This window comes from Stigmatopora argus, chromosome 5 (assembly GCF_051989625.1).
Source record: "Stigmatopora argus isolate UIUO_Sarg chromosome 5, RoL_Sarg_1.0, whole genome shotgun sequence".
Taxonomy (NCBI): domain Eukaryota; kingdom Metazoa; phylum Chordata; class Actinopteri; order Syngnathiformes; family Syngnathidae; genus Stigmatopora; species Stigmatopora argus.
The window spans coordinates 18,863,038-18,889,280 of NC_135391.1; the positions used below are offsets into that span (position 1 = coordinate 18,863,038).

Here is a 26,243-nt window from a genome sequence, read left to right on the forward strand (position 1 = left end):
TTTTCATTTGTATCATTAAATATCTCGTGCATCCATTATTGAATATTGTTGGTGAAAAGCGAAAGGTTTCTATTGAGGGAGGTGCAAGGAAGAGGCAAGCCATTTCATTTGAAATGAGTGGCAATAATAACGAAGCTTGATGCGCGTCAGAAAGTGGTGAGCGTTGCACATGAATACAACTTGAATCGTTCGACCGTCAGTACCATTTATAAACATAAAGATCGAGCAGCAGGACCCAAATATTGAACGTTGCACAAAGTTTGCAAATCAATTGAATGATGCCATACAGTGCGACCGCATCATTTATGATGAAAAAAAGAAAACTGCAATCGTCATTAGATAGCTTCTTTCGGCCAGTTTCTAGTAAATCTCTCTCTCTAATGTATGTATACAGTACTGTATGCATTCTCTCCATTTTATTAAATGTTTTTTTCAGTACAAACCAGTGTGTGTTACTTATACAAGCCTTAAACATACAAATGCACTTACATAAACCTTCAATATAGTTATATAGGCCTTAAACATAAATTATAATACAAAATATAGCACTGAATCAACTTACAAACAAATTCAACTTATGAACAATCGCTCGTAACCTAACTCGTTCGTAAGTAGGGGAGCGTCTGTATTGAGGTATAGTGTGTGTATATATATGGAATGGAGGTGTGTGTCTGTGTGTGTCTATGTGTGTGTGTGTGTGTCTGTGTCTGTGTCTGTGTCTGTGTGTGTGTGTCTGTGTCTGTGTGTGTGTGTGTGTCTGTGTGTCTCTGTGTGTGTGTGTATGTGTGTGTCTGTGTGTGTGTCTGTGTTTGTGTGTCTGTGTGTGTGTCTGTGTGTGTGTGTCTGTGTGTGTGTGTCTGTGTTTGTGTGTCTGTGTGTGTGTCTGTGTGTGTGTGTCTGTGTGTGTGTGTCTGTGTGTGTGAGGGGGGGGGGGGGGGGGTCATGGCGGTGTCATGGCTCGAATCAAGCACATGAATGGCGCTTGTTAGCAGTACCACGCCCCCGGCCTTCCCGCCCTCCTACGCGGCGGGATTGGGAGGCTGACGTCACGGAGACTCGCAGCCGAGGAGGAGTAGACCATTGACGGCTTCTGTCATAAAAACACACTAAGATCACCGTGGAGGGGAACGGGGGGGAAAACAAGACCACCGGACCCTGGCGTTTTCATCCCCTTGCCGGAGCCATGGGGACCGTTTGGCTTTGCCACGATCTTTCGCCAATGTTCGGTGTCGTTTAGGGGCGTTTGTGAGCAAACGTAGCATGAGGTCCTAGCCCCTTTTTTGCCTGGCGGATTTGAAGTGAAAGTCCGCCATATTTTGCCTTACCACGCCCGGGGAGTTGAGCCACCGGGAAGAAAAACGAGGGAAGAGAGTGGGAAAAGAGCTACAGCATTGAGTATACGTCCGGCTCACCTAGTTGAAAACGGGATTCTTTGGGTGACGGCAGGAGTGGCGGGGTCGGAGAAAGAAGGTATCGGTGGCGCGGTTGGCGACGCTTAACGAGAACCGGCTGAGGATGTGTCTGGCACGGAACTGTTAGGCACCCAAGGACGGCCGAGCAGATTCACCAATTAAGATAACACTTAGGGGTGGGGGGGAAAGAGTTTGGGCTGGTGAAAGTGGAGGAAGAAGGAGAATAACGCACGGGTTGTCTATCGGGCGAAAATCCCGATTTCCCCCCTCCTCCGGCATCTCCGTCATTTGGAGGCCGCTGCATGAGCACCTTCTTCGGCCTGGCTCGCCCTCCTCGCAGCGGCCAATCGGGAACCAAATCCGCAGGACTCGTTGATCTAGCGAATTAAAAGAAGGGGGATAAAACAATGACCCTGGAATCTATCATGGCATGTTGCCTCAGCGAGGAGGCGAAAGAAGCCCGGAGGATCAACGACGAGATCGAGAGGCAGCTCCGCCGGGACAAGCGAGACGCTCGGCGGGAGCTCAAACTGTTGCTGCTCGGTAAGTTGCACGAAGGAGCGGGGACTCAGAGGGGGAACCCCTTTTCACCCTTTAACTTTTCGTCCAATAACTACCAGGTTTATGGGGTTTTTATCAATGGGTGATTCCACCTGTCACTTGATGCTTAGGAGTCCAGTGCACAGATTGAAAGGTCTACCATTCCACAATGTATATCTGAAAGTACTTAAAAGTACCCCTTGATCTGGGAGATGAAAATCAACGTTTTAGGTAAAAATCGTTAAAACCTGTGTGCTTCTGGTACGTAGGACTGGAAACCTCTGGGACCTCCCAATTCAATTTGCGATACAATGCTCCCGAAAATGATTATTTCACAATATGGTCATACAGTGGTACCATTACTTAGGAATTTAATTCATTCCAGAAGTGGTTGCATAACTTGTGGTTTTTGTAAGTACAGACATTTCATTAGCATAATTAGTTCCACAATCTTGAATCTATCCCCCTAAACCCTCTTCAAAATAAAAGTATATTGATTTTTATGAAATAGGTATGCAACTTTTTGTGTGTATGGATAAAAGAGAAAAAAAATAGGCCATTAAAATGAATAAGAAATGCAATGACAAAATTTTCCAATGGTGTGGAATTAGAAGTGGCAGCTGAGTGAACATGCGTACACGCTCGTAAACACACCAATTTAAAATTATGTTATGCACACTTGGGAAAAACTCAACTCCTGATGAACTGGGGTTGAATCACATGAATTAGGGACCCACCACAGGCCAGAGGTGCTTCGCTGTGGAAAAGGGACTGGAAGGAGGGCTTCTGGTCGAACGATAGCGCTCACACCGCCGGTGGCCGCTACCCCAACCGGGATGGCTCTAGGATCCGCCTGGGGTGTGCCGTTTTCAGGTCAGACTAGTGTTGTTCCTTTTTCTTGAACCCGGGTGCCGCTATCCCTTAACACAGGGGGTCACCAAACTACGGCCCGCGGGCCGGATACGGCCCGTCAGCACATTTGGTCCGGCCCTCTGAACAATACCAGAGATGCTATCGGATTTATTTCCTATTTGGATTTTTTTTTTTTTCAGATTTTGTTTTTCCCCAAAGAGAGAACGGAATAATGGCGAAAAAGTTAGGTAAGAGAAAAATTGATTCAGAATGCAGGGTATTTAACCTGGAGTGGACAAACGATTATTTTTTGTTCAATGCAAAGAAAAGGCTGTTTGTCTCATTTGTCAAGAGACGGTGGCGGTATTCAAAGAATACAATCTTTGCCGACACTATGAATCCCGTCACAAAGACAAGTACGATAGCTTGCAAGGCCAAATACGAGCAGACAAACTCAAAGCGAAAAAGTGAACTACTATCTCAGCAGAATACATTTGTACGCCAAGCTCAGCTGATAGCAAGCAGCGGTAAGCCTTTCACTGACGGAGAGTTTGTTAAGAAATGTATGGATGCTGTCGCGGAGGAGGTGTGTCCCGAGAAGAAAGATGCATTTAATGCCGTAAGTCTGTCGGCGAGTACAATCACCAGACGCGTTAAAGAAATCGGGAGTAATGTATATGCCCAGCTGCAGCAGAAGATGAAAGAATTTGACTTTTTTTCATTAGCACTGGATGAAAGCACGGACGTGCAAGACACAGCGCAACTGCTCATTTTTATTCATGGAGTTAGCGCAAACTTTGAGATATGCGAGGATCTGGCAGCCCTCCAAAGTCTCAAAGGGACTACAACGGGAGAGTATATTTTTGACAAAGTGTGCCAAACAATGGAGAGGTTGGACCTGGACTGGTCAAAGCTAGCTAGCATCACGACTGACGGGGCTCCTAGCATGGTGGGCGAAACTCGCGGTCTAATGGGACGCATGAACCGGGAGTTGGAAAAAAGGGGTCTCACCGCCCCGCTACGAGTCCACTGCCTAATTCACCAGCAAGCACTGTGCTGCAAAGTGTTGACGTGAGAGAGATTCTGCTCTGACAACTGAGCTGAACTTTTATCTGTTAAGATTGTGCATGGCACAACAGAAACCTAATGTTCCATGGCTTTTTTTTCTATGAAGAACGCAGAGATAGTTATTTAGTTATTTATTTCATAAATAGTGTCATTTATTTCCTGTTTTCTCTGTGAAGAACTCGGAGAGGGTTATTTAGTTATTATTTATTTCATTAACAGTGTTATTATTTGTTTCCTGACTTTTTTTCTGTAAAGATCCTGGAAAGGGTTATTTGGTTGTGTGGCTTTCTGGAAAACAATAAATTTTTTAAGCTCCCTACGATCGTCACACTTTCTGTTACAAACTGACACCGGCCCCCCATCAGAGAAGGGAAAGGTTATGTGGCCCTGACAGGAAAAAGTTTGGGGACCCCTGCCTTAACAGGTTGTCTTTAACGTCCACCAACAGCACACTAACCACAATGTAGACGCAGCTTTATTCTAGCCAGTGGGAGGCCAGCGATGTGTTGGGAGATAGCCAAAACTCTACAACAAATTAGTCATAAATTCATTTTCTGAACCGCTTATCCTCACAAGGGCCCCAGGAGGTGCTGGAGCCCATTCCAGCTGACTTAGGGCTGGAAGTACAGGCACGAGTAGACAGACAACCATTCACACTCGCACTCATACCTAAGAGCAATTTAGAGTGTCCAACCAGCCTACCATACATGTGAGGAAACCGTAGTACCTGGAGAAAACCCACACTGGCTCGGGAAGAACATGCAAACTCCACATAGGCAGGACCAACCTGGATTAAAAGCCAGATTCTATTTTATTGAGAAAAATGAGCTGTTTTTTAATTGGAAAAATAAAAAATGTTTAATTTATGCACTGCCTGTCAAACTTTTTCAAATTTATGTCAAAAACAACAACACTATATTTTTGCAACATTCTTGTAAACAAATGAGTGCTTTTCTTAACTCATTGTCTGCCATTGACAATGATAGACGTCCAATTTATTTAAACAGCAAGGACTGTCTTTGAATTCTCATGTTTGAGTGCCATTTGAGGTGCTAATTGTCCAACTTATTTTGACTCGGAGGAGTGAATAAACATTAATTGCCAGTCAAAATGAATTGGAGATCTACTGCCATCAATATTTGATACTGTACAAAAATCAATGTTTTATACTATTCAAAATCAACACAGGTGGAAATAAAGACTGTCGGAAGCTGAACATTCTGGTAGCTGTGGTTGGGAGGTAATGCTAAAGGGTAGATTATACCGCTTGTAGTTTGGCTGCGTTGATGACAACATAGGTAATTCAAGAGCATACTAATCAATCTGACAAATTTCACTGACAGAGAAACGTCTTCGTGTCCATGTAACCGTAAGCTTGACGCAGACTTTTTTTTTTCAGGATGTCGTGCTTGACCGCATGATATTGCCTCAATACCGCTGAAGTTTAGCACTGATAAAACATAAAACTTCCACATTCTTTTCAAAATAGAGCATTGTTGTCAAAGGGGGTAGTGAAGTATGTCCATACTTTCCATTTTCATGAACAGATGAAATATGTATTTACTTTTTTCATTAGCTTGTAATGTCCTCATGCATAAAAAACGAAACTCATAATTTAAATTTTATTATTTGTTTTGTGATCAAACTAAGGTTGCCCTTTACCATTGTTTATTCACAAGTGGTTGATGAAGTAGTCACAGTGGGATGAAAGTCTCCCGTTATCGTGCGATTGCACCAGAATTATTGTGTTCTCGTGAGAGCCTTAGTGATTTCCTCTGATTGCTGCTGACATTTGCAACCGGTAGAGATTGACCTGAAACATATTTGTAGTTGTGATGCAGATGCATTGCAGCTGTTCCTGATGTAATTTCGGGGTAAAACGGCTTTGTGAATGAGTGATAATCTTAGCAGCATGGCTCATCTCTCAGTCTCTCATCTTATTTTCTGAACCGCTCTATCCTCATTAGGGTTGTAGGGGGTGTTGGAGCCAATCCTACCTCTCTCCGGGCTAGAGGCGGGGCACACGCTGAATCGGTGGCCAACCGATCGCAGGGCACAAGGAGACTGACAACTGTGCACACTCACACCCATACCTAGGGGCAATTTAGAGTGTCCAATCAGCCTAGCATGCATGTTTTTGGAATGTGGGAGGAAACCGGAGAACCCGAAAGAAACCCACGCAGGCCCGGAGAGAACGTGTAAACTCCACACTGTTAGACCAACCTGGATTTGAACCCAGGACCCCAGAGCTGTGAGGCCGACGCGCTAACCACTCGCCCCACCGGGCTGCCCTTAGCAGTATGGAAATGTTTTAAATTTAGATTTTTTTTTTTTTCCTTAATATATTCCCAAGGTAACATGTCAGGACTCCATATTGGCAGATCCACAAAATAAAGTGACTTACTTGTATTTGGAACAAAAAATTGTGATCAGGAGTTGGGACATCCATCGTATTATTATAGCAGCATTTAGTGATTAAATACAAATACTGGAGCTTTTCAGTTGTTAGAACCGGGCCTGGAGTATCATTTCCCCGGGAAAAAGACAGCGATGAACGTCGATACGTCCATACGCAAAACGACAAAAATTGCACTAAAATGGGGTAAAATCCACTCCCTAGCAGCACTGTTCCCTCTAAGCTGCGCGCGTGCGCAATTGCGCACTACTCTCGTCTTCTCTGCGCAGCAGAAATCCTATGGCGCGCAGTAAAAAAAAAAAAAACAGATTTTTTTTTTTTTTTTTTTTTTTTTTTTTTTTTTTTTTTTTTTTTTTTTTTTTTTTTTTTACCCCTTTCTTCATGATGGGCTCGGTTCTAATGTCCAAAGAGCTCCAGTATTTGTATTTAATCATTAAACGCTGTTTTCGGCTGGATTTGACCGAATTTGAGAGCATTTTGAGCCGTTTGGCGAATGGACGTATATAGACGTTTTTTTGCCTCCATCGCGATATCATCACGACATTTTACCAAGGAATTCACTTCCCTGGGCTCGGTTCTAATGTCCAAAGAGCTCCAGTATTTGTATTTAATCATTAAATGCTGTTTTAGGATGGATTTGACCCGATTGCTGTCATTTTACGGCTCGGTTCTGCTACATCTGCCCGCCCAAGAGTGCTTATTCCCGGGCTGCCATTGATGGTAGACTAACATTGATTTTTACTATAATTTGGACAACACCGGCGGCGGGCCGGATTAAAAATCCTAACGGGCTGTATATGGCCCGCGGGCCGAGGTTGAAAAACTTGTACACACACGATCCGGGGGCGGGGCGAGCGCGCGAATCCCATTTCGGCGAAACCTCCGTTCGGCCGAATGAACGTTCGGCGGAACGTCCATTCGGCGACCTGCCCGTCTGTCAAACGTCCGTCGGCGAAACGTCTTTAGGCGAATCATCCGAGTACCGATGATGTCGCTCACACTGGTACTCAGTGCGCTCAGGGAGGTTGACTTTCTGCTCAGACCAACGAAAAATTAGAGGGAACATTGCCTAGCAGCATTTATTGATTAAATACAAATACTGGAGCTTTTCAGACATTACAACCGGGCCAGGGGGGTGATTTCCCCGGGAAAAGACAGCGATGGACGTCAATTGCGAACCGGCTAAAATGGGGTAAAATCCACTTCCTAGCAGCATTTAATGATTAAATACAAACACTGGAGCTTAAATACAAGCACTGGACGGGCCTGGAGGACGACTTTCCCCGGGAATTTCATACAATTGAAATATTTAGGAATATAGCCATATTTTACTCACCAAAAATCCTTTAACTGTATACAATATCCATCATCCTTCTTTCTTCCTTTTCTATCGCCATCGAAGCTAATGCTGAAAGTCGACCCTGTCCTGTCGTATTTCTGGCATACGCTTTTATTCCATTTAGTGCTGAAAATGTTTGTTCCCGCTTGCTTCCTTTGGAGTTGTCCGAGCCTTCTTAATGATGTTCAGCTTTTTTTCTTGAAAAGTCCATCTTGAAAAAGGCTTTAACAGTAAATCTGCAAACTAATCCATTTCTTCTCCTCCTTCAGCCATTGCGGGTTGACAAAACCGCTATTAAATCAACACAAGAATATATTTGCTTGTGCAGCTCGCTACAGATACAGCTTGCTAGCTCTGGCCCGCATACTCTATCACTAGCCAATCATAGTTGGTGAAAGCGATGACGTATCCCTACGCCTGCGAGAAGGCAATGACGTATCCCTACGCCTGCGGGAAGGCAATGACGTATCCCTACGCCTGCGAGAAGGCAATGACGTATCCCCACGCCTGCGAGAAGGCAATGACGTATCCCCACGCCTGCGAGAAGGCAATGACGTATCCCTACGCCTGCCAAAAGGTATTGTGGTGTTGCCAACTCAAAATCTGATTGGTTAAAGCAACAGTCTTATCGACGCTTGTTTAATGCAGCAGAGCCTGCAGAACTGATTGTGAAGGACTTGAGGCAGATTTCTGACCCTGGCAACAAATAATGGCTGAAATGTCATTGGTCAAATGCTTCAATATGAAAACACACATGGAAGCAGTGCAACCAGGGGGGAAAGCAATGAAAGGAAGCTAACAGACAATTTGGAATTATTTAATAAGTAGTGATGGACAAAATATCATATGATTCACATACCTGTCAACCTCTGCCGATAACTGCCCTTATAAATGATTATTGATTCCCCTTACAAACCCCCAAAAAACCTTACAAACACCGTACGACTCGTGTTTGTAAGGGGAATCAATAATCATTCATAAGGGCAGTTATCGGCAGAGGTTGACAGGTATGGATTCAGATATTTCTTGGGCCAGCAGAGAAGGCCTTTAAGGCCCTGACGGCACACCACTGCTCTTTTCCCATTTTGTGTAAATGTTCTGTTTTTTTTTACGTGAGGTAAATTTCCTCTTTCAAATGGTGATGATTTCTTCAGTTGATTATTTTATTTATTGCATATTGCACTGCAACTTTTGGTTTGGAGTCAAATTTATAAAAATAAAGACTCCTGTCAAAATTTCTGCAGGTTTTATTCTTTACTTTTCCTAGTGTAAGGAGGGAGTTGTCTTATATTTTTTTTGCACAACAGAACAAGAAAAATACTTTATAAAATCATATTTCATATTCTCTTTTCTTTTAAAGTAAGGTAATTTAGTTACTTTCGTATTTTAATGAGGAAAGTAATTTATTTACTTATTCACAGAACTTTGAAGTTTCCAATTTGAAAGAAAAATGTTAGTTATCGTGAAAATTATGTATATCAACTGATAATTTTTTTTATCGTGATAACAATTTTTGTCATATCGCTCATCTCTTCACAAAATGCTCTTTTACCCCATAAATGGGATGCCGAAACACAGTTTAAGCGAAAGAGAGGACTCAAATGCCACCTGGTGGGATGACACAGGCCATTCTGGGTTTTGCTCCCGTGGTGAAAATATCCTGGCATAATGAGACTCATTTTCTCTTGTTTGTATTACCAATAGGGCTGATTTTGTCTTTAAACAATACTAAGTTAATCAGTTAATATTTTTTGCCCCCTTAAGGCACAGGCGAAAGTGGTAAGAGCACGTTCATCAAGCAAATGAGGATCATCCACGGCGCGGGCTACACGGATGAGGACAAGCGTGGCTTCACCAAGCTGGTGTACCAGAACATCTTCACTGCCATACAGTCCATGATCAGGGCCATGGAGACACTCAAGATCCCCTACAAATATGAGCACAATAAGGTAAAGTCACCAACATGAGCAGGAGAAGTATTAGTGTTTTTAGAGGACTCACTATCTGACACAGAGCAGCCTTCCAATCATCACTTTCTGTGGTTTCCTTTGACACTTCTTGTCTCCTGCTAATGTTCCATTTCACACTGTCTCTGGATAAGCGAGCATGTGACCATGACCACACAGCTGGCACAAGGTGATGGGGATATGACCCTTTTAAAATTGAGTATAATCTTCTGGTAGTTCAAGTTTTTTTTTTTTTGTGAAAAAATTTAAAAAGTCATTCTTTAAAAAAAAAAATCTAGAATCAAGTTATTCGATAGGTAATTCCATAAGAATTCTTCTGTTACTCTGTACACTCATTTCTTATTTGGGTGTCTAAATATGGGAGAGAAAACAATAGTGGAAGTTTGGCTTTTAAGTCCCAGGCTTTGTTAAACCTTTGTGGGATAAGTGACTATTTTTGGTGCGTAAAAAAACATACCTTTTTATATACTTAATGAATATTTATTGACAATTCTGGATAATTTTTGTGGAAATACTTCCATGCTAGTCACTAATGGGTCACTGACTGTTGATTTGTGGAGCACTAATTTACACAATTTTAAAAATAAATTCTGGTTAACCCAGGTATATTTTCTCTTCCAGTTGATTTTTGCTAATTTCCCCTGGTGACTTCCCTTTAATTTTGGAGTATTCCCGTCTGTCTTACTGTTGATTTGAAGGCATTCCCGAGTTAATTGCCTTGGCTCTCGGTTCACTTCCTGTTGAATGTGGTTGTTTCATGTCACCACTTGATTTCTTGAGTTTAACACATTCAGACCTAAGCATCGTGCTGGTGGACGCAACATTTGCCTGTCTCAACCAATGTATACGATAGATAGTGATGTTGTTGCAACTTATGCTAGATCACTGTACAAAACTTAACCAATCAAAATGAAGTCAGGACACTTAGTAGGCCCTTAGTGCATTTTTTTTGTTTCGAGAAGATTGTTCTCAAAGTTCAACTTAAAAAAGGATAAAGTAACTTAATTTAGATTGTGCAGTAATACCTTGACATAAGTGTCCCATCATACGAGAAGTTTGAGATAAGAGGGGATACTTCGAGCCGTGGCTGGTTGTAAGTCCGGTATCATAGATTTTTACACTGCAATTAAATGATAGAATCTTGTCAAAGAATATTCAAAAATATACTGTCAAGACACACACACATCTATTGTAAAAAGAATTAAATAATGTATCTTACTTAAAACACTCAAATTCATTAGGGCCCATTAAAACAAATGATAAGTAAGGGGAAGAAAGTGCCACAATATATACAAAATATAATAAGCAAAGGACCACATTCATTTTGGCTGGGAGCCGCATGTTCGCTACCCCTGCTATAGATCGACCGATTGTCGGTTGGGACCGATATTTGGGCATTTGACATATATCGGTATCGGCCTCTTTTTTTAATACAACTGTTTGATATGAAAGATCAATTTAGAACTGGGTTATTTCATTTCAGATACAACCGCATATCTCTCCTGTCTCTCCTGCCTGCTCTGTCTGGCTCTGACAATAATAACTAGCTTCTTGTTAAGTCTCAGGCTTTGATGTTGTTGCGACTGCTAGCTTCAATTCATTACCCTTTATCCGTAACTAGCAGGAGGGCACGGCTTCGCCGGTCCCACCTGCTTGTTTAGAACTAAAAGTCAGTTGTTGCGCTATAAAAAAATATCTTTTGAAAAATGGGTTGGATGAGAAATGAAAATTTCAGTTACACGCATAGCACAGCAAACATTTGTATACAATTATGTACAGGTATGATACAGAAGAAGTTCAGCACTTCAAATCAATCAAGTAAAGTGTGCAGATATGATATGAGAAACAATTCATCAATTCAATCAAGCCAAAGCGTCAGTAGGATACCAAAACAAAGTAGCACACTATCAGTTTAAGCAATACAGACGCTCCCCTACTTACGAACGAGTTACGTTCCGAACGATTGTTCGTAGGTGAATTTGTTCGTAAGTTGCTTCAGTGCTATATTTTGTATTATAATTTATGTTTAAGGCCTATATAAGTATATTGAAGGTTTATATACGTGCATTTGTATGTTTAAGGCTTGTATAAGTAACCTGCATTGGTTTGTAATGGAAAAAAATGGAGAAAATCCGTACTACAGTACTGTATACATACTACCGACGGTTGAACGATTCAAGTTGTATGCCCGTGCAACGCTCACCATTTTCTCACTCGCATCAAGCTTCTTTATTATTGCCACTTTCGTTTCAAATGAAATGGCTTGCCTCTTCCTTGCACTACCACCCTCACTAGAAGCCTTTTGCTTTTCACCAACCATATTGAATAATGGATGCACGAGATATTTAATGATAAAAATGGAAAAAGTTCTTTGCGCACTGGAGATACGTTCACGCACTTACGCACCTCTGCAACGAATTGGGCAGAGGAAGGTGGATGCTGGGTGAGCTCTCACAGCGCCAGGCGTCGGTATTAGCGGCGGAAAGAAGCACTACTCGGAAAAGGGCGCGCAATACAAAATCTAACTTGCAGCTTCTCTTTCCGAACATTTTTCGACATGCCATATGCGCAGACATGTTCGCATGTACCGTTGTTCGTAACTCGTAATACTAAGACTTTTATTTAGCCGCACGTCCGGCTGCCATTGACGGTAGACTAATAAAAGAAATAGCATCTGCACCTCAGTCAACATGAATCAGACGTCTACCGCAGTCAATGGCAGCTTATTGATAATGTGTTTAATTTGGGACAATAATAGTATAAATTTATTTTCAAATTTACTTTCAACATTAAGAACATATTACTATTCAACGAAAGAGAGCAGTCTTTAAATTGAGAGTGATGAGACGTATTGCAGGGCAAAGGGAAATGAATGAGGTCATTGATTTTTACTATAATTTGGACAACGCCGGCGGCGGGCCGTATTAAAAAGCCTAACGGGCCGTATATGGCCCGCGGGCCGAGCTAGCAAAACATGTACACACACGATCCGGGTGCGGGGCGAGTGCGCGAATCCTGCGACGATGAAATGTCCGGTCGACCAAACGTCCGTCCGGCGAACTGTCCGTCGCCCAAACGTCATTCGACAAAACGTCCGAGTACCGAAGGTTTCAGATCATCAAACCAATTTTATTATGACACAGAGACAACCCAAGGAAATAGAAAATGCAGTCTCTTAATGATGATTTTATTTACCAAGGCAGAAAAAATTGCAAAGTTGTCTGGCCCTCTGTGAAAATGTAATTGCCCCCTGAACCTAATAATGGGTTATGCCACCTTTGGCAGCAATAACTGAAATCAAGCGTTTACGATAATTTTTGATGAGTCTTTCACAATGCTTTGGAGGAATTTTGGCCCACTCTTCTGTGCAGAATTGTTTTAATTCTGCAATATTAGAGGGTTTTCCAGCATGTACAGCCCGTTTCAGATCACACCACAGCATTTCAATAGGATTTAAATCCTGGACTTTGGCTTGGCCACTCCAAAACCTTAACTTTGTTTTTATTTTAGCTATTCAGAGGTGGTCCTGCTGGCGTGCTTTGGATCGTTATCCTGCTGCATGCTCCAAGAGCACTGGAGTTTTAGCGCACAAACTGAGGGCCGGGTGTTCTCCTTCAAAATTTGCTGATAGACAGCAGGATTCATTCTCCCATCAATTGCAGCAAGTCGTCCTGGTCCTGAGGCAGAAAAGCAGCCCCAGACCATCACATTGCCACCACAATGCTTCACTGTTGGTATAGTGTTCCTTTGATTGAATCCTTTGCCATTTTTTTCGCCAAATCTAACGGGCCGCACACCTTTCAATAAATTCAACTTTTGACCTATCAGTTCACAGAATGTTCTTCCAAAAGTGGGGACGATTATCAACATATTTTTTTGGCAAACAGATTAATAATTATCGATATCGAAAGATAATTTGTTTTATCGGGATAACAATTTTTGTCATTTCGCCCAGCTCTATGTTGCGCTATAACAACTGTACGACCTCTCGATATTATCATTGTCAACCGACACATTCATTGGAATTCCAAATCTGTGTTTAATAGAAATGGCAACAATAACAGTACTGTATCGCTCCACAGTGACTTCATTGAGTGTGATATTATAACTGGGAGCCAGTCGTGCTCCGATAAGCGCCGTGGGCCTCTGATGGGAAGTGCTGTGCTTCTGACAAAAGCCTTTTTTTGATGCCAGCAGCGGAAGTGAAAGTGACACTTGTTCTACTAACAACATGTCTGCTTCTTTATTGCTTCTTTTGTGGTAGCGAGTTGTCAGCCTGCTCAAAACCATTACATTGATAGTCGATTAACGCATTGGCAATGGGAGACATCCAATTATTGTCATTGTCTACGTCACTGCCTTCAAATGCATTAACGTTGCACAAATACATGCAGTCCACCACCATCCATTTGCAGCCAACTGATTCAGACAGTCAAAAACATCTGTCTTTCCGGAAGCGCCATTCAATCTTACAAATCAATTAATTTTTCGAGCCTGAGCACCCTTCAGTGCAAAGTGCTCTATTGTTCCCCCAAAGATAAAATGATCACTCACACACAAACTAAATTGTTTTTTGGAGCATTTAACATACTCAAATATTGTCCGAATTTGGCAAATCAATATATCTTGGTAAAACTTTACAAATGGTGGTGGTTTCAAGAAAATTGCACAAAAATCTACAAAACTCCATTTTATGTCCTTTTTTTATTCAACGTCGAGCTACGAAAGTCCCTGGCACTCAAGTCCCAAACCGAACAGGAAGTCGGCCATCTTGGATCAAAGTTTTAAAAAAAAGAGTGATTTTTGGCCATTTTCAGGGTCCGCATTCGAATGAACTCGTCCTAGGGACTTTCGCCAATTGGCCTCAAAATTGGTGGGTATGTTCATGAGACTTTTTGAAGTCCATTGGCATGGGTTGTTGGTTTTTGATATGACGACCTGTGTTCGCCAAAAACATGAAGTATTCTGGTCTGGCTCATAGAAAGTACGTACGCCTGTGAAATTTGGCACACATTCCCGGTAGTCCAACAAACATTTGATATACAGAACTAGCAACTAAACCCTTAAAAAATTATGAAAGTGTCCCAATTTGTGGGAAAGGTAGGTAGACACACAAAAATGAGAGCAAATGATCATAAACTTATATAATAAGTCATTAAAATGAATAATAAACATACAAAATCTATTCGAGTGTCAGGGAGTTAACGTTAGGCAACAGAGACGGAGCACACAAACACATGCACACACATCTAATAAACATAAAATAAAGTATTCAAAACAACATTACATTGAACTTTTAATCTTTTTCATTAACGATTCATGATTTCTTTGGCATTGGATTTTTCAAACATTTTATTTAGCTACACTGCTTCTTACCTGTTTGGATTTAAGTTCGCCTTCGGCAGTACTTGTTGACGGACGTTTTGAAAAAAATCGATCTAAAGGCAATTGCTTCTGACAACTTTTAATAATGTTTCTAAAATGCACAAGACAAATGTCGTAATAGTGGACGATGTCACAAATCGTGAACACTATAAGGATATGTTTTCCACGAAGTCGGAAAGTTTGTAAAAAAAAAAATCTGATTTGTGCTGTTGGAAAGGAGGTGGCTGCTTCCTCCTCAGCCGCCTTGTCGTTGAATTCCCCATGTATTGACGAGTGTTGCATTAATTCCTGCTTCATTGAGAGTTCGGTTTTATGCCCCTCGACCAACTCGTCAGTGTCCTCCTTATTGACACAATTTCGCCCACCGCAGGCTGCGGCTCAGGTTGAGGCTCGACTGCGAGTCTGTGCGAAGGCACTCGGCCACAGTTTCTTCCAAGCATAAGTTCAAGCACACAACGACGAACGGCGGTCAAACGGACATAAGAGAATCTTGAAACATGAAGAGTTGTTGTTGTGAGACAGCCAATGAGAGCCTTGTAGAGTGTAATGAAATTGTCAAGCAAGAAGCAATGCAACAATTTCAAAATGAAGTAACAGATACAGGAAATGTATTGACGTTTTCGTAACTTGGATCTTGTTGTCGTATCTTGAGGCACTCATTTGCATCGCAAAAGGTTTCATGACCGTTCCTAGATGCATTTTTAAGTAGAGGTACGCCTGTATTTGTGAATGTTGAGCTGTTATATTGGTTTCCCTGGTGAAAATATCGAAATGGGTATATATTTGTTAAGTTACCTAATAATTATGCACAGTAATAGTCACCTGCACAGACCGATACCCTGCTAAAATACCTAAAACTAAAAAACTCCATCTCCCAAATATATTCTGCTTTGATATTGATTGTTTTGGGTTCATTAAAAACATGGTTGTTGTTCAATAATAAAATTCTCATCTAATTTTCTGAACCGCTTTATCCTCACTAAGGTTGTCGGGGGTGCTGGAGCCCATCCCAGCTGACTTAGGGCCAAGGCGGGGGACACCCTGAATTGGTGGCCAGCCAATTGCAGGGCACAAGGAGACAAACAACCACTAACGCTCACACTCCTACCTAGGGGCAATTTAGAGTGTCCAATCAGCCTTCCATGCATGTCTTTGGAATGTGGGAGGAAACCGGAGTACCTGAAGAAAACCCACGCAGGCCTGGGAAAACATGCACACTCCACTCAGATGGACCGACCTGGATTTGAACCCAGGTGCCCCACTATAAAGCCGACGTGCTAACCACTCAGCCACCCAATAATAAAATTAAAATTTAATTTAAAATTTTGACCTAGTAGTGAACTCATTTGGGCTTGGATTGGATTGGATTGGATAACTTTATTCATCCCGTATTAGGGAAATTTCGTTGTCACAGTAGCAAGTGGGTGAGGATGCAGAAATAGGAAAAGCATTTTAGACATTAATCGATAGGTAATAAGTAAGTTAATAAATACATGAATAAATATATAAATAAATAAGCGTGTCGCTGAAAAAAAAATACATATATATATATATATATATTTATATATTTATATATATATATATATTTATTTATATATATATATATATATTTTTTATATATATATATATATTTTTTTTATATATATATATTTATATATATATATATTTATATATATATATATAGACATATATATATATATATACATATATATATATATATAGACATATATCAGTGGCGGGCCGTCAGGGCCTTCCAGGCCTTCTCTGCTGGCCTAAGAAATATCTGAATCATATTATATTTTGTCCATCAATACGTACTTATTATTCCAAATGGTCTGTTAGCTTCCTTTCATTGCTTTTCCCCCTGGTTACACTGCTTCCAGATGTGTGTTTTCATATTGAAGCATTTAACCAATCACATTTCAGCCATTATTTGTTGCCAGATCAGATCTGCCTCAAAGCCTGCACAATCAGTTCTTGCGGGCTCTGCGGCATTAAACTAAACTGTTGCTTTTAACCAATCAGATTTCGAGTTGGCAACCCCACAATGATTTTTCATAGGCGTTAGCATTTTGCTGGCTGGGACATGTCATTGCTTTCACAAACTATGATTGGCTAGTAGGCGGGCCAAAGCAGTACCGAGGCAGCCGAGATCGCAACCTCCACCCACTATGGCCGACAGAAGCAAAAACAAATAGATTATGTTTGCTCACAAAGCTATTTTCTAGACGGACTTTTTCAGGAAAAAAATGGACATCATTAAGAAAGGGCGGTCAACTCCGAAGCTAGCAAGCCTGTTACAGCCGGGAAAATGGTGTGTGGGGCACTTTCAGCGCGCTCACTTAGCTCCACAAGCAAATAGTATATTGTTGTGTTGATTTAATGCCATTTTCAAAACGGACTATGCCGGAAATATGACAGGACAGGCTCGACTTTTATCATTAGCTTCGATAGCGATAGGAAAGAAGGAAGAAAGAAAGGAGGATGGATATTGTGTAAAAAGGATTTTTGGTGAGTAAAATTACAAATATGGCTATATTCCTAAATAATATTTCAATTGTGGGCCAAGTTCTGATATCTGAAAAGCTCCAGTGTTTGTATTTAACCACAAAATGCTGCTGGGAAGTGGATTTTACCCCAGTTTAATTTTTGGCGTTTCACCATTGACGTCCATCGCTGTCTTTTCCCGGGAAAAATCACCCCCCCTGGCCTGGTTGTAATGTCTCAAAAGCTCCAGTATTTGTATTCAATCAATAAATGATGCTAGGAAGTGGATTTTACTTAATTTTAGTATTTTAGTGCATTTTTTTGTCATTTCACGTGTGGACGTATCGACGTTCATCGCTGTCTTTTTACCGGGGAAATCATACTCCGGGCCCGGTTCTGATGTCTAAAAAGCTCCAGTATTTGTATTTGATCAATAAATGCTGTTTTCGGCTGGATTTTACCCCATTTTTGGGCAATGTTTGCCCGTACGCCATTGACGTTCATTGCTGTCTTTTCCCGGGAAAATCACCCCCTGGCCTGGTTTTAATGTCTGAAAAGCTCCAGTATTTGTATTTAATCATGAAATGCTGCTAGGAAGTGGATTTTACCCCATTTTTGTGCATTAATTTATTGATTATTTTTTATGTGTCGCAGCTGTAGCTGCAGTAGAGGTTTTATAGCAATAAAATAGTTTCTGAGGGTTGGATTGATACGTTGAAGGCGCTACCAGAAAATGCACCGCCCGCCACTGATATATATATATATATACATATATATACATGTGTATATATATATACATATATATATATACATATATATATATACATATATATATATACATATATATATATACATATATATACATATATATATATATACATATGTGTAAACATATACATACACATACATATATATACATATACATACACATACATATATAAGCACATAAATACATACATACACATAGATGTACATGCATGCATACGGTAGGTCTTAATGCTCAGCCATTTGTTTTGTTAAAGAGCCTGACAGCTGATGGAAGGATCTGCGGAAGCGCTCCTTCCTGCAATGAGGGTGCAGCAGTCTATTGCTGAAAGAGCTTTGGAGGGACTCCACAGACTCGTGTAGGGAGTGGGAGGTGCTGTCCATGACGGACATCATCCTGGTCAGCATCCTCCGCTCTCCCACTTCCTCCACAGAGTCCAAAGGACAGCCCAGAACAGACCTGGCCCTCCTGAACAGCTTATTCAGCCTGTTCCTGTCCCTCTCCGTGCTCCTGCACACCCAACAGACCACTGCATAAAACACTGTAGCTGTACTGCACCACAGTGTCGTAAAAAGTCCTCAGCAGTGTCCTGCACACTGCACACAAAGGACCATAGACTCCTCAGTAGGTAGAGGCGGCTCTGGACCCTTTTATATAGGGAATCTATGTTTGTGGACCAGTCTAGCTTGTTGTTGAGGTGAACACCCAGGTACTTAAAATTCTCCACGATTTCAATGTATGTACCCTGGATGTTCACCCGAGTGATCTGTTGAGGATTCCTCCGAAAATCGATGACAATTTCCTTTGTCTTACTGGTGTTGATTGGAGGTTGTTTTGCCTACACCAGTCAACAAAGGCTGTGATGATCGAGCACTATTGATGGTGATAAATGTCCAATCCATTCAGATTGGGAGGGGATGCCTATGATCGAACAATGTGTGATGCAGTGTGTTTGAATTTTTATCTTATAGTCTTTTGTACCAAAATACTTATTAGTCTTAACCATATTTAATCATTTCAAAATGTGTTAGTCTTAGTGCATATTCAAAGTTCCTCTTTTCTATTCATATAAACCCCAAAAGTTCATGGTTCGCACCATTTGGGCTGGTGTGAATACAAACCAGCAAACTCTGTTGTGGCGCAAACATCCGGTCCAAGACCTCGCCATAGAAGTGGTCCCGGTTTACTTCCAAACGAAATGTGGTGTGCTTCGCTACATGTGCGGAAGTGAACAAGCCATGTTTCAAACCCGTTCTAAATCTCAGAAGTCACAACTGGGCTGGCGCAAAATTTGCCCTTAATTGGGAAAATGGGATTTGGGATTCAGATATTTAGTCCATGTCGAGCATTAGAGTGCCAAAGCGCTATATAGAGTCGTAATAACAAGGTTTAGGCGGCCCGGCGGATGAATGGTTAGCACGTCGCCCTCTTAGTTCTGGGGTCCTGGGATCGAATCCCGGTCGGTCCACCTGTGTGGAGTTTGCATGTTCCCCCGGGCCTGCGTGGGTATTCTCTGGGTACTCTGCTTTTCTCCCACATTCGAAAGACATGCATGGTAGGCTGGGTGAACACTCTAAATTGCCCCTAGGTATCAGTGTGAATGATTGTCTGTGTTCTCATGGCCTGCAATTGGCTGGCCACCAATTCAGGGTGTCCCTCACCTCGTGCCCGAAGTTAGCTGGGATAGGTTCCAACACCCCCCGCGACCCTTGAACATTCATTCATTTTCTGAACCACTTTATCCTCATGAGGGGCGACCCTAATGAGGGGGGTGCTGGAGCCCAGCTGACTCCGGGACAGAGGAGGGGGACACCCTGAATCGGTGGCCAGCTGATGGCAGGGGACAAGGAGACGGACAACCATGTACACTCACACCCACCCTACGGGCAATTTAGAGTGTCCAATCAGCCTACCATGCATATTTTATGGAATGTGGGAGGAAACCAGAGTACCTGGAGGAAACCCATGCAGACCTGGGGAGAACATGCAAACTCCACACAGGTGGACCAACCTCGATTTGAACCCAGATCTGTGAGGTTGACGCGCTAACCACTCATCCGCCATGCCGCCTGGTTCAGAACATGAATCAAAAAGTCCAAAAAAAAGCCTTTATTGTCATTATACACAACTGCGTATAACGAAATTGGTGGTGATACTCCACAAAGTGAGTTTTCCCAGTAAAAACTTAAGTAATATAAAATATATAATAAAGTAATAATAAATAAAAAAGTAAAAATGAATAAGGTTTATTGTTTCTCGCCCTTTTCAACAGGCAAACGCCAATGTGCTTCGAGACGTGGATGTGGAGAAGATCAGCATGTTTGAGAATCCTTACGTAGACGCCATCAAAAGCTTGTGGAATGACCCAGGCATACAGGAGTGTTACGACCGCAGGAGAGAATATCAGCTCTCTGACTCCACCAAATAGTGAGACTCTTTTACTGACTTTACCTCATAACAAAAAAATAGCATTGGTTAGCCTTATTTTACTCTCTAAAGAATAAATAGTTAAACACACAAACACCAGACAAGAAATATAACACTGACAGGCATTTGCTCTTTGTACACAGCCAAAACCAAGTTATATCAATCTTGTAAAAAAAAAAATACATGAGAGCATTTTTCCTTCACTAGTGTAACAAATCAGGTGCTTTTTTGCCAAGTGCTGAGTCCAAGTGGGCATGGTGTGCAGACACTCCAAGCTGTTGTTTTTATAAATTGACTTAAAATAATTAACAATGCTGTGTTTAATCGTGTGTTCATTAACTGAGGACCTCCCAAATTAAATTGATCGAACATCTACTCGAGAAAAACTACATATAAAGTGATAAATCAGCCACATTATTAGAACTCTTATCTTTCTAGTGCAGGGGTGCTCATTACATCAATCACCAAGGTACTATAGGTAGATCGCCTCAGTGAAAGATTTGACCAAATCTGTTGCTTTCTTTCGGGCTTGAACAAAGTCACACTTGTACTGCGACATCGCAATGTGCCCAGCACATTACTCAAACAATCCTTTGATCTTTGATATATAGACACTTGCCAGAACTATGTTTCAATTGTGGTGCCCTTTGTTGGTATTGAGACGTGTCTCAGTTGCCCTCCCTCCGAACTCAGAGCCGAGTTTTGTCTCCACAGTTACCTGAACGCTTTGGACAGGATTGCAGACTGTTCCTACTTGCCCACTCAGCAGGATGTGCTCAGGGTCCGAGTCCCCACCACGGGCATTATTGAGTACCCCTTTGACCTGCAGAGCGTCATCTTCAGGTGTGAACCGGCATGTTGACCTACTTGCCTGTGATTTTTCCTGTTTCAAATTTTATCTAACGGTTGTGACAGAATGGTGGACGTGGGCGGTCAGCGTTCCGAGAGGAGGAAGTGGATCCACTGCTTTGAGAATGTTACGTCCATCATGTTTCTAGTAGCGCTCAGCGAATATGACCAAGTTCTAGTGGAATCAGACAACGAGGTACGCTTTGCGGTTAGTCGATTCATCGGTACATTTATAAATAATGTAATTAACTGTTACATTTGAGCTCCAAACGTCCTTTGGAACTAAGCCTTGAAAAAAATTGGACTAGGAATTATGACACTACTATAACTATATAATTGTCTTCCAAAGCAAAAGAGTTGTTTGAAGATATCTCATTTCGTTTGATTACAAAAATAGTCATCTGCTTTCATAAAAAGAGAAATATTTACTATTTTTCTTTTTTCAAGTTTATTTTAATCTAAAATTTAAGAAATAGAGATTTTTCTTTATTAATATTGAATAAACAAAGAAGACATTAGAGAAAGGGCGGTACCCGGACATTTCGTCGACGGACACTTCGTCGCCGGACGGTTCGTCCCCGGACGGTTCGTCGCCGGACGGTTCGTCGAACGGGCGCTTCGTCGCCGGACAGTTCGCCTAACCTTAACCACTATTAAAGAAGACAAAGGAAATTCACATATTCTTTATTAAAGAAAATAAAACAGCAAAAACTCTCTTGACAACACAAACACATTAATATTTGGGCATGTGCAAGTACGAAATGTGCTCGTCTCTAAACACTCAACTCTAAGCACTAAACGGTTCCTACGTTGAGCGCACCACGTTTGGAAAGAACCCAAAAAGAATCAACGTGACATAACAACTCAGATGTCACGTTGATTCTTCATAACAAATAGGGAGACATCTTGCAACTGACGAGTTGTCGGGGGCACTGAGTGACTCCACTAAATTACTATTAACTGTTTGGTTTTTAATCGCGAATTGATGTGGCTACGATTCTGACTGGATGCTGATATTTGTTATGAAGTATGCCAAAAATACTGCATCTCTGACTTTGATATAGACCCACACGTTTGATTTTAAATCAAGCAATCTATTGTCCTTTCAAAGAACAAATTCTATTGACTCTATTAATAGGAGCGAATGTGCCTGTTCTTAAAATGGCCGACAAGCGACGACGTCCATGTCCAAATGTTAATGTGTTTGTGTTGTCGAGCAAGTTTTTGCTGTTTTATTTTCTTTAATAAAGAATATGTGAATTTCCTTTGTCTTCTTTAATAGTGGTTAAGGTCAGTGGTTAATGTTAGGCGAACTGTCTGGCGACGAAGTGTCCGTCGACGAATTGTCCGTCGACGAAGTGTCCGGTCGACGAACTGTCCGGCGACGATGCGTCCGTTCGACGAACCGTCCGGGGACGAACCGTATGGGGACGACCCGTCCGGGGTCGAACCGCCCGGGGACGAACCGCCCGGGGACGAACCGCCCGGGGACGAACCGCCCGGGGACGAACCGCCCGGGGACGAACCGCCCGGGGACGAACCGCCCGGGGACGAACCGCCCGGGGACGAACCGCCCGGGGACGAGCCGTCTGTTGACTGGAAGTGTCTGTCGACTGAAATCAAGGGTTCAATCTCAGGCTTGGACCTTCCTGTGTGGAGTTTGCATATTTTCTCTGGTTTGCGTGGGTTTCTTCCGGGTACTCAAATTTCCTCCCACATCCTAAAACATGCATGGTAGGCTAGTTGAACAGCCTGAATTGCCTCAAGGTATGAGAGTGAGTGTCTATGGTTGTCCGACTCTTATAGTGCTTTGCAGTTGGCTTGCCACTGATTAAGGGTGTCCCCCGACTGGTGCCCATAGTTGGCTGGGATAGGCAACAGCACCCCTTGCGACCCTTGTGAGGATAACTGATGCAGAAAAGGAATTAATTAAATCAGGAGATTTTAGAGAGAGCAGACCTCCACCTTTTCAATTTCATAGAATCACCATCAAGTGAAAATTATTTTTTTAACCACTGTGACCTTTGACTGCATTGCCCCTAAATTGAACCACCTCTTCCATTTTATATTACAAACATATATTCAACATGTGTTAATATTCCCTGTTTATTCTTAAACTCTAGCTAAAATTATTTTCTGACTTCTGTGACATATGACTTCATTACTCCAAAATTGGATCACCGCTTCCCTTTGATAATAATCCCTTTGTTCTTCAGTTTGAAAGTATTTTCTGACCTCTGATTTTGACCTCATTTCCCCCCCAAGACTAATTAATTACCTTTTCATATTGCAAACATGTCATGTGGTTTTGATAACTCATGAATGAATGAATGCCTTATTGGATTGGATTGGATTGGATTGGATAACTTTATTCATCCCGTATTTGGGAAATTTCATTGTGACAGTTGCAAGAGGGTGAGAATGCAGATACAGGAAAGGCATAGTTATAAGTGAGATAGTACAGTTGCAAAGGCCGCAGAACAACAAAGCAAAAACACAAAGTACAAAGCAAATCAAAGTAAATGGGATCATTAAGAATCACCAAATGGCGCCATCTTGGAAAAAAAAGTTTGAAAAGTTAAAAATGATCTTCAACACAAACATAAAGAAACAGACATACAAAACTGAATTCATACCACCCTCAGTAGGTTACACCTACTGCAAAGGTAAATATTTACTGCTATTTCCTCATTTATTTATTTTTCTTTTTTATTTAAAAAATGAAATAGATATGATAATAGTAAACAAAAACTCGAAAAATGTAGTACACCTTTTTTAAAAATCGAAAATAATACGGTATATTTAATATTAAGAGGATAAAATAAGACCATCTGATTAAATTTTAGGGTGACAATCGACTATCAAAATAATCATTTCATCATCAATATGTCGTTTGTAAATCCTGCCATGCCTCATGCCTGCCCACTTTATTTCAGAACCGCATGGAGGAAAGCAAAGCGCTGTTCAGGACAATCATCACATACCCCTGGTTCCAGAACTCCTCTGTCATCCTCTTCCTCAACAAAAAAGATCTTCTAGAGGAGAAAATCATGTACTCTCATCTGGTCGACTACTTCCCGGAGTACGATGGTGAGGAACCCCGGTGAGACACCCGTGTAGACGGCGGAGATGATTGTTCTTTTCCATCTTCACCACAGGTCCCCAGAGGGACCCCCAGGCGGGCCGTGAGTTCATCCTGAAGATGTTCGTGGACCTCAACCCCGACAGCGACAAGATCATCTACTCGCACTTCACCTGCGCCACTGACACGGAGAATATCCGCTTTGTTTTTGCTGCTGTAAAGGACACCATCTTGCAGCTCAATCTGAAGGAGTACAACCTGGTCTAACATGCAAATTCAAATTAAATCTTTGTTTTCGATACTGATTTATTTGCCGTGTGGTGAGCAAATTCATTAGAGTCTTCCCTTTATATTTCATTCGGGATTTCTCGAAAAAAGAGGAAAATATAAAGTTTGCATTCACATTTTTTTCTAAACAGAAAGTCGCGTTTGACTAGTAGGTCATAATAATTTAAAAGGGCAAAAACTGTGATATTTATTTTTATTTTTTAAAGATTTTATTTGATACGGATGTGAATCCATATCAAGTTGGTATCGTCTCCGCCAAACCCCGTCCTCTATCGGCGTCAATGGCTTCCAAGTGAGGAAAAAAAGTTATCTGGTGTTAGATGCCACATCTGCACGTTTTATTGTGTTAATTTGTGCGTTTGTTGTCAGATGCCAAAAGCAGTCCACACATTACCATTTTGCAGCTTAGCTCTGTCCTCACCATAAATGTCCAAATCTCTTCGGGGTTGGCAGCGGATCAACAAACGTTCTTTCGTGCCATCCCTCCTGGACCAAATGAATGGGATGTCTACTAATGATAAACTCATTTAAATTAAATGAATTACAAGTTAATGAAAAAAACAAACATAACCAATGATAACCTGCCCTACTTGCCTGTAGCTAAATGGCAAAAGGGCCAAGTATTCTCAAAGTTGGCACCGAAGTTTCTGATTGTTCGATATCCTGCTTTGATCTTTTTTGCCTTTTACTTCCCAAGAACATGAGCACTACTTTGGAGCATCTTCACCATCATAGACATTAAAATCAATTTGGACTGAGATCTGGCAGTATAAATGAAGGAACATGCATTCACTGCCAGGTTCCTAATCCAAATGGATTGGACGTCTATTATTGATCAACTCTCTTAAATCATCAATCAAATTATCCAACAAAGCCCAGTCTTCTCACATGTTGCTAGATGCAAAGAGGACTAAGTATTCTCAAAGTTGGTACCAAAGTTTCTGATTGTTCGATTTCCAGATGTCCTCCATTTGTTTTGCTAGTTCACAAGAACACAAGCCTGTAATTTACCTGTATTGAGGCATAGTGCAATTGTGACTGATATAATCATTGTACATACATCTCTCTATATATATGGCTGCAAGCTTTGTTGGCTTTGTAATCATTATTTTTGTTTGTTTGTTCATTTGGTTTGGCAGATTGAATGTGTGTTATTGGCCAAATATGTATCTATGTAATTGTATTGTTTATGTCTAATGGCAATTTTTTTCTGGAAGAAAATGTTATTTACATTCTTGTTTTCTTTTATAAGCGGAGAATACATTTGCTGTTTTTTGGGCAGTTTTATTTTTCAGTAAAGAAACATTGTTAAGCTTCAGAACTCCATAAAGAGGAATTTGTTGACACATTGCCACGTCTAGTGCT

At 41.4% G+C, this 26,243-nt stretch overlaps 1 protein-coding gene across 1 annotated transcript; it reads left to right on the forward strand.

Moving 5' to 3' along the window:
• The first annotated feature begins 1,046 nt into the window (after positions 1-1,046).
• Positions 1,047-26,228, forward strand: LOC144073909 (guanine nucleotide-binding protein G(q) subunit alpha). The gene is made up of 7 exons (XM_077599849.1): positions 1,047-1,955; positions 9,392-9,576; positions 20,505-20,659; positions 21,374-21,502; positions 21,575-21,704; positions 24,445-24,598; positions 24,667-26,228. The coding sequence occupies exons 1-7, from the start codon at positions 1,820-1,822 to the stop codon at positions 24,855-24,857; spliced, it is 1,080 nt and encodes a 359-aa protein (XP_077455975.1). The 5' UTR covers positions 1,047-1,819; the 3' UTR covers positions 24,858-26,228.
• Positions 26,229-26,243: the final 15 nt, after the last annotated feature.